Consider the following 9805-nt stretch of genomic DNA (forward strand, 5'->3'; position numbering starts at 1 on the left):
GCTCTCTAGCCTGTCTTCACTTCAGAGAAAGCCACAGTGCTTTCATGCACGGCCAGGTAGGATGGTATGAGGAAGGTGCATGAAAACAAGACAGTTTGTCCCCCTGGCCCATTTCCAGTGCTCACCAGAGAGCTGCCCAGGAAGAGCAGCCAGGGTTGACGTGCACTGCTGTGGTGCTGGGAGGCTGGGACTCACTGGTGCCCTCAGCCAGGCCTGCTGGACCTGGGGCTCTGTGGTCTCTCAGATCTGGGCTCCCTTCTGCTACCCCAAATTCATCCAGGACACAAAGCTGGTGACTTAGTTCAACCTTTGCTCCTGTGACAGTCTCTGGGTCTCACACTGGGGAAATTCTGGGTCATTGGTGGAAAGACTCCATAGCTGACAGCAAATACGGACAGACCATGTGATCCATGGCCTGAAGCAAGCCTAGGACAAACAATATTTTTTTCTTTTGTGTTGTAAATCACTCGGTTCTGTTTGCAGCACAGCACAGAGCCTTGCTCTGCTCAGTAGGAACAACTTCTGGGAGCACCTGCCAGATGGAGGGTGGTCAAAGTCAATGACAGGGCATCTGACAGGGACATCTCTGCCACCTACAGAGGCAGAGGGGTGGCTGAGGGTGTATCAGATGAGCGCTGAGACTCAATTCTTCAGGACACATCTGTGAAATCCTGAGTTAACCATGAGTAGGAACCTGCTACTGGAAATACTGAGCTTTAAAACATTGATTAATAATTAACAGAGTGATTACAGCAAATGGATAAAGGTCCATTAGAAATTTTCCCACTCTTCCACTGACTTCCTGTAGTTCCCGAACTTTCAATAGCTGTTGTGCTATCCCAGGAGATGCATACTGCTCCAAAAAAATCAGCAGAACCCCCCAACTACTCGGACTACAGATTTCAATCTCATTAATGTATGTTAGCATAGATATAGCAGGAAGAAGTGCATCACTCATTCTGGGAGTAACCCAACAATCAGGATTAAACATTATTTCCTTAATTTACATCACTCCACAATCCCCTTGCTGCCGAACAAGATTTAGTTTTAGCCCTGGGTCTCCTGTTGGCTGCACCCATCCCTTTCTGGAGGAAATATGGCAATGTTTCCTTTCTCAGTAGCCTACTGTGTAGGGATAGGAATAACAGCAGAGAGTCAGGCAATACCTACAAAACTGAAGCAGAAACATTTGGCTCAGAGGCCCCCAGGCCTGGGACAGCTTTGTCTAGGTCTCTGCCACATCCACAGACGTTTCTATGTAAATTTGAGGGCAGCCATTGAGTTTTCCCAACCAGTGCTTCAGCAGTGTCTGAATAAACAAAACCTACCTCTGGTACAGTAAAAGCCTGCTTTACCTTCCGTCCTAATGACTCTATTGTACTTAGGGACACCCACACCCACACCAATAAAAAGAACCTAGGAGAAGGCAAAGCACGCAAACATCCGAGAATGGCTTTGCCATAAAACAGCTCCCCTTTTATGAATGTGGTATGATCACACCCTCTTTCTGCCAGGCTCTGGCCTCACTGAGTACACAGGACAAATAATGCTCATTGCAGGAAGAGAACCACAAAATGCCCTTTAACCCCTTCACTTCCTTTTTTGACTAGCACCACTTTCTCCGCGGCCTTATGCTCTACTTCCAATTCGTCTCCCCCTTGGACACACGGAGACTGCTGCTAATCAGAGCCAGGGAAGGAGCAAACATCCTAAGGAGCTTTAACGGTTTGATACAATACTGGGCAGCCCAAATGATGATTGTCTGCAGAGGAGGGAACTGTGTTGGAGGGCCCCTCGGCTTCCTCCCACCTCTGGCCTGTGTCTCTGCAGGCACCCACCCCAGGCAGGGCCCCTGGAAGATGAGGACCGTGCAGTGAGCAGCTAGGAAAACATCAGCCCTGCGGCGCTGGGGCAGAGACAGGGACGGGCCCTCTCTCTCTGCAGCTCAGCAGCGCTTACCGCAGTCAGCTCCTTCTCTCCTGACAGCCCGCAGCTCTGTTCACAGCAACCTTCCCCACCTTCTTGCCCACGAAAGCTGAGGGTCCCCTGTCGCTTCATTCAACCTCTCGTTCCCTGCAAGGCACTGCCAGTCTCGGTGGCCAAAGGAGGCAGAGGTCCTGTGAACACCCCCACAGCCTCCACTGCCTGCCAGGCACTGCGCACACCTACAAAGAAGCCACGTTACAGGGACCGTTCCGGAATGGTACGATACTGCCAGTTGTCCGAACCTGGAGGAACAGCTCCCAGGGGAGGCGCCATGTCCCACACATAGTCCCTCATCAGAAGCGATGCCTGAACTTTTAATTAACTTGGTCATTGTTGGGGCTACAATGAACTATAAATAGCAGCCTAGGGAGTGGCACGTAAGACTGAGTGGCAGGACTTGTCTCAGTCTTAGCTGCTGCTTTTCACTTTGACTCTCCTTTTGTAGTGGTGTCCTTTTTGCTCTGTGACATGTCATAATCTCAGATATCATGGGAAAATGCTCAATTCCCACTCCACACACTGCAAAAGCTGGGGCTGAAACCCAGTCCTCCTGTGGTCACTGTGTTTCAAGCACAGAAAAGAGTAAAACTTTTCCTTCTTGCAGTGAGGCAGAATGGGAAAACATTCCCTAGAAACAATTAGTAAAAAAGAAGAGCTGCTGCTAAACAGCTTTCCTTTGAAACTGGGCAGCCTCAAAACCTGCTTTGCTTCTAGTTGGCAGAACCAAATGATCAAGTTAGCTGAAGCACAACTTGAGCGTAAGTGCAGCACAAGCAGCTGACGTGGCCAGCTTCTTGCCCAGGCTCCCCATTCCCTCAGCCCCTGCCCTGGCACTACTCTCCAATATAACCTGATGATTTATCTTTCCATGTGACAAGAAGGCAGAACTGGGTCTTGCCCCTCTGTCTCTACTAAACACAAGACAGCACCTTCCTTGTCTTGGTGTCATTATACTTCTGTTTACATTTATGTGCACTAACGCTGGAAAGACTTCCTACAACTCCTACAGCAGCTCTCCTGGGATCAACTTTCATCTATTAACTGCTGTCTTGGACCCCACTGTCACCTGAATAGTTCTGCTTCAAACAATTTCATCACTCAGTAACTAAGTTACAGCACAGAGATGCTTAATGTTTGATTATGTGAGTTAATTCTCTCCTTATATAACCCTCCCTCCCTAACCTGTGGAGGTTAGGAGCAGCTTCGGGGGCTGATTCCTACAAAGACTTTCCTACACAGAGCTCACAAGCACCTGCAGAGATCAAGACTCCTCTGAGCAGGAGAAGGGACAGAATACACTGTAATTTCTTGGTATGCATGCGTTCACAATTCCAGCTCTGATACTGCCAAGCCCCTTCACCCAAGCCACTCCCCATTCAACCACTTTATTTCCATCTTTCCCAATCCGCTGCCATTTAAACTGGAGAGACCAGAATAAAGGACATGGATACGTCTCCGGCATGCAACACAGCAATAAATACAAACGCCCACGCTGCTGTGGGACTTTGCCAGGGCGATGTTGCATTGCAGTAAAAGACCAGGAATTTGGGCTAGCTTTTTCTAGCACCTGACTTCATGCTAGTAATAGAACTGGGCTGTGCTACACAGATGTAACCGTTTGCTTGCTTGGTTTGTGTCAACAGCGAAATTACTCTCCTGATAAAGACCACACGTGGTATGTTTTAGTCTCCATGACGCACTGAAGACACCAAATGCTTTTGTGAATCAGCAGCAGCAGCTATCATCCAGTATGATTCACATCGTTTTAGCAAACCACAATGATACATCAATGCTAGTGAACTACAGACCAGCAGGAGCGTTCTGATAAGCTGCAAAACCTCCCTGGCCAGAGTCCACATTGAAAAAAGAAAGTTGACTGGTTCCACCTCTGGGGGAAAAAAAGGGGGAGAAGGGACAACAGTGTGTCTACAGTGTGTTCCTTTCATCTGATGCACTGAGCACTCTCTACCTGTGTGACACTGGAATGAACCTTCAGCCAATTACTCACCAAAACACTATCTTTAAGAGGAAGAAAAAAAAAAACCAAAACCAGTGCTGGAACTCCCATGGCAGAGGCTTTGCTCTGCCAAAGAGGGAAGGCTGGAATATCCCTCATCTCCAGCCTTTTCTTACTCTTTCCTTTTAGAAGCTCATCCAGAAGGTTTGAGCAAAGATGGATCAAGGTGGTACAGAACTGTCCTTGTATAAAGCAGTCAGAGTTTAGAAAAGGAGTTAAAGTGTAGCTACAGGATGCTTTACCCTCAGCCTGCAGTAGAGCGTGGCCAAGGTTAACAATTAGGCAAGCTTCATTAAACCTTTCTAAATGGTGCTGTTTGCTACCATTATTCAGATGCATGATTTCTTTGTAAAGCAAGGCAATTATTACCCTGCATATCACTTTTTTAATTATATGCATTAAGTTATTCTTCATGGCCATACCTAGTTACTCTTCAGGACGTTTTTCATGTGAGAAACCACCACCGTGCTATCACTTCTGCCTCTGGACAGACAGGTTGATCCTAAAGCTCTTAACTACAGGAGTGGTACGGTAGCTGTACCCTAACTGGTCTTGTGTGCATTCCTCTTCCAGCAATTAGCTTTCACGGTATGCCTACATTTTTGGGAATCTTCAGAATAATTCAATTAGTGTTCATTTAAACTCATCTCAGCCTTTTGTAACAACCTATGCGGAACTGTCTTGCATCTCCTAATCTGCAAGTGGCAGCAGGAACCTGAAGCCCTGATGACTGACGCATACCAGGTGCATATTTTGTCTACAAGGCCTCCCTGACATGGGATTCTGATGATGAAAATACCAAGTAACTGTTGATCATCGCAGCGGGAACATGAGCTGACTGCTTTCTCCAGAAAGATGAGTTTGATCCTCTTCCTACAGAACTCAAACATTTCCCGCAGAAAAACATGCTTGATCTGGCTGCTTGTGCCAAAGTTTTCAGGGGGCTTCAGTGGATATGGACCCAAGGTATCAGAGGTCCTCCTCTACTATTTCAGCTCCCCATGATCAGATGCAAAAGGGAAAGTCTCCTGTAGCAGGGACGGCTCCTCAGCAAGGTGAGGATGATGTACCTCTGTACTTGCCCTGAGCCAACAGAGCACCATGGGGTATATAAGAAGTGAGTACTTGCACAACAATGAGACAAAATCAGCCAGAATTTTCTGAGATTAAAAGCGTTCTCTCAGCAATCCTTCACTAGAGCGGCATCTCTGGGACACCAGCTGGATAACCAGTATTCAAGTGTTTATTCTTGCCTATTTCCAATTTCACCCATGCATCAGGGCACTCTGACACCACTGGGGCTGCGACATTCCAACCTGGCAGTTTCCTCAGCTTCCCATGCTGAGTCTCAACAACAGACTGTTCTTTTCAGCTCTGCAGTTCAGACTGGGAATCGCTTTGCAAACAGCTATAATGCTTACCATACCAGCTCCTTATACAGAGACAGACCTGCCAGCCACAAGAAAAGACAAACCTGTAGCACAAAAAACCCGAACCAACATCAAACAAACAAAAGAAAAAAGAAAAGAGAATCATGTAGTTTTCATTCTCAAGAATGTTCCTCTATCTGATCAAGCAAAACACCACCAAAGGCCAGGTTATTAAAAATCATAAATCAATGTTTAATTAGAGAAAAATGAAAGCCTTTTGTGACTGGACAGAACACAGATTTTGTGAGACATCTTCTCTCTAGAAAGCTGCCTCATTTAACACGGTACAACTGTAAATTTTACATCAGCTCAGCGACTTGTGTTTGCAAAACAGGAATGTCTTGAGAAAAAGCAGACAAATCAACAAATTCTGAGATCCCAAATTGCCATACTGCCGCAAGAATTCTTGTGAAACATCTGTATTTGTCCTTATGCAATACTTAACCAACATCTAGGTGTAGGAAGTACAGCAAGCAGGGTTGAAGTAATCCACTGATGTGATTATGCAGCAGAGTTCCTGACCAATTGAACTTAAGCTCATTTCACTTCTCAGAGATTGTTTCTTCTCCTTTGTAAACAACAATGTTCTGTTCAGTTTCATACACTTTGACTTTATAGAGAGTTCCCACGGGCAGGAGCTTCTTGAGGTTTTCCCAGATGAATACAGCAACGTTCTCTGTGGTGCTAAGGGTGAAACATGAGCAGATTCAGAACTCACAGCAATGATATTAAAGGCTGTACCCAGAACGGGCCAGAAAGGATGCTAAAGGCCACAGGGAACCATGCGGGCAGCTTTCACGTGATGACACCCTGAAGGTAAGTGGGGTTTGACCCACTGCCAGCAAACATGGATGAAACGAGGTCTAATTAACAGATAGCATCTCTCTTCCCAAGCTGTCCACAAAACAGGCTCGTGTGACAAGTGCCAGTCTGCGAAGGGCTCCTCACATGCGAGTGAGTGGTGCCTTCTGGGGTACGTGGGACAGCAGCTGCCCCGAAGGCCTGCACCCGGCCCGGCACAGTGAGGCAGGCTGCGTGGCAGCAGGGCTGGAAGGCAGGCAGGGCACCCCGCACCTAACATGCACAAGTGTGTGTCCCAGGTGTGTTACACACACAGGTATTAAGGCTGCTCTTTTAGATGTGGGACTAAACCTTGAAAATTGTTCCCTGACCCCGCAACCAATACCACCAGGAGCCCCAGCACCCACCTCACAACCTCAGCAAAGTACGGCACATCCTTATCCAGGTTTTTGTGGTCAAGCGGTTCCATGATTGCCTCCTGTAGACAGAAAACAGTGACAGTCTTGTCCCAGTTGGTCAATGGAATTGGGGTTCAAGTTACTGTGTAAATGGGAATGGAGCCAGGCAACAGTATGTAAGAAAAGGGTAAGAGCTGTACGTCTACCTGCTAACTTCCTAGCTGGACACATGGCACTGCCTCACGACGGAGTGCTAAAGCATTTTAGTCTTAAACCATTCCTTAATTTCTTCTTTATTTCCTACCATCATCAGCTCACCATGTCTCCACTCTGGCACTAGACAAATTGCTAAGTTCTAACCAATTCTCCCAGGGGATGCATATGAAAACAGTGCTAGTACCTGCATGTAATCTTTCAGGTCTGTCAGGTTTATAACCATTCCTGAGACTGGGTCAATCTGCAGGGAAAACAAAAGGGAGATTAGTAGCCTAGCTACACATCCTTATTACTAAGGCTGCTGTGAGCCTGTACAAAACAGACTGTGAATATCTCTATGCTCAGGACACCTTAACCACCAGAAAAATATCTTTCCACCTTCACACACTGTTCTAATTCTGCTCCTGTGATGTTCCCAAAGGCTAGAGAGCGCATACAAACAACTCCAGTGGTTCCACTCTGTCACAAAAACTGAGACCAGGGAGGAAAAACTCCCTGAAACAGTCTTCAAGCAACAATCTAGCATGACCATAAGCAGGAAAACAGGCATTAAACTGCTGGGTTGAACAAACAGTGACAAAATAGAGACCAGCCTGAGCTCTGGGCACTCTCCCATCTGAGGAAGCAGGAACAACATCAGGTTGTGTAGTTCACAGCATATTTGGGGAATGTAGAAGGAAGAGGCTTTAAAATTTTTGTTTCAGACCTGAACAGAAACCCCCTTTCCTATGAACTGGAAATCTTCATGAAGTTGTTTGGAAAACATCAAAGCCAAAGTGCTATCTCAACAACTCACTCTGAAGAACACACAGAACAGTGACAGGATGAAGGGTGAAAAACAGCTGCAAAGGCAGAATTTCCTTTAATTTTCGCTGCAAAATACCTTGATAAAACAGTAGAGAGAATCAGTCCCTGGAAGCGATAAGTCTCCTTGTGGCTCAGTGGTCATCCGAAAGTGCCCCACAGACCTGACCAGAGCCTATATATTCTGCAGTAAGGCTCTGGCAGACCAAGTTATGTGCCCAAAGGATGATGACAAACCTTAGATTAAATACGGTCACCTGCAATTCCTTGTTAGAGGCAAGGTGAATAGGACAGTGATTATGGAAAACCTTCTATATTGATGTGTTCAGAGTTTCCAGAAACGCCCTGGGAAACCTAGCAACTGAGCTAGAACTTCAGGACTGTGAAAGGCACAGTATCTATCCTGCCACCCTAAGAAATGGGAAAATAATGTTGATCACACTTACCTCTCCACGCACAGTGACTATAACTGAAAAAAAGAAAATACGAGGTTACAGTGACACCATGAACCTAACAACAACGCACAGGAGTGACTGAGACAGACAATGCACTCATCAGTTCTCCACTAGAACTGCTGTAAGCTTCCCAGCACTTGGAAGTGGGACTGTTTTTATAAAATGGGTATCCACGCCACACAGAGTAATGACTCAGAGTCATCCAACAAGTCGAAGAAGTCATTCTCCAGGTTCTGATGCCCAGAGACACACCGTGTTGTCCCCTGAAGGCAGAGATAAGACTACAGGACTTTTCCCTGTGACAGCCTGTGCCCTGCACACACAAGATCAGTCTCTTCCTCAGCAGAGTATTCTGACCAATGCAGATACAGATACGCAGGTGCCCGTACAACAACGAGACCCCTGAGATCATAATATGCAGGGTCAGGTTCTAAGTCTTCTGACATCATGGAATACCGCAGAAGGAAAGTGAGGAATGACTCTCTAAGAACAACAAGTAATGCAAGGTGTCACTTCAACCCAGAAGTTCTTTCAACAAAAGAGACAACCACCTGGAAATATCCTTATAAGCTCAGCATTCCTTCCCGCTAACCCCAGGAGCTGAAAACAGAAGCACAGGTCACTGGGGAACTCACAAAAATAGAAAGACAGTGATTCGAGCCTGGTTGTCCTTCTCCTCTAGAGCGGAAAAGCCTCTTTGTCCTGTTCTTCTCAGTCTCTCTCTCTCCTCTTCCCCACGCAAGGGACAGTTTTAGAGGCATCTCCCTAGCTTTCCAGCATTTTTTTTAACAGTGAGAACATCTTATACAATAAAGCAAGAACTGCTGTGCGTGCAAGTCAGCTTTAAAATGAGGGACAGGCCTTCATCCCAGCAATCTGTCAATCTGACTTCCTGGGTAAAGCAGTTGCTCTGCAGCAGATGTTTCAGGGTACCAACAACACAGTGCTAAACAGGGAATCACCCTTTATTAGGAAAGATCTGATTCTATGTGCACAGGGATAGTAGAACATGCAAATAAAGTTGAGGGGCTGTTTAAATCTCGTATCTTTTGCTTAGAAAAATGTTCATTCAAAAGACTGAGATTTTGCAGATTACAAACAAGTGGATTTGATTAATGAAGTGGCACTTTGAGATAAGTATTTATTATCTATTTAACTTCACAGCTTCTAAATCCATGCCATGGTTCAACCCCCCTGCTACTGAGGATTCCTTCTGGTTCTAAAAAAAACCCCAAACCAGCCACTAAGAGCCATACCAGATTGCTGAGCCACGCCTGGCCCAGCTCTGCTATTCAGACATTCAAACTAGCCTGCCCGAGAGCAGCCTCCATCCCTGACTACACGTGTCAGCACGGAAGTCAACTTCTTACCTTTATAGTTGTGTCCATGGCCGTTTGCATTGTTGCATTTCCCAAACAGCTTCAGGTTTTCTTCATCACTCAGTGATTTACTGTGAGAAAGAAGAGAAATGGCGTTTCAGGACCCATTACAGATGTCTGTGGCTTCAATGTGACTGCCTTCTAGCTCCTCCATCTACTCACCCCCCAAATTTAACCCACTCGTTTTTCCTACTCAGGAGGCACAAACAGAAACAGAGGGAGAAACATGAAAAGGTGTTGACAAAGGGGTTTTGGGCTGTGGTTTTGTATTTATATGCGCAGGTTTCATGACAACTGCCCAACACCGCCGCTGTCCGAA

At 46.3% G+C, this 9805-nt stretch overlaps 1 protein-coding gene across 1 annotated transcript; it reads right to left on the reverse strand.

The window, feature by feature from the left end:
• Positions 1 to 5975: 5975 nt before the first annotated feature.
• Positions 5976 to 9557, reverse strand: PTS (6-pyruvoyltetrahydropterin synthase; the record flags this gene model as incomplete). The annotated part of the gene is made up of 5 exons (XM_010153167.1): positions 5976 to 6117; positions 6642 to 6712; positions 7033 to 7089; positions 8099 to 8121; positions 9478 to 9557. Coding segments are annotated over 5 exons (373 nt in total), but the record flags the coding sequence as incomplete, so codon positions are not given.
• Between the last annotated feature and the right edge of the window lie 248 nt (positions 9558 to 9805).

The sequence above is a fragment of the Eurypyga helias genome, unplaced genomic scaffold (genome assembly GCF_000690775.1).
Source record: "Eurypyga helias isolate BGI_N326 unplaced genomic scaffold, ASM69077v1 scaffold20296, whole genome shotgun sequence".
NCBI classification, from domain to species: Eukaryota; Metazoa; Chordata; class Aves; order Eurypygiformes; family Eurypygidae; genus Eurypyga; species Eurypyga helias.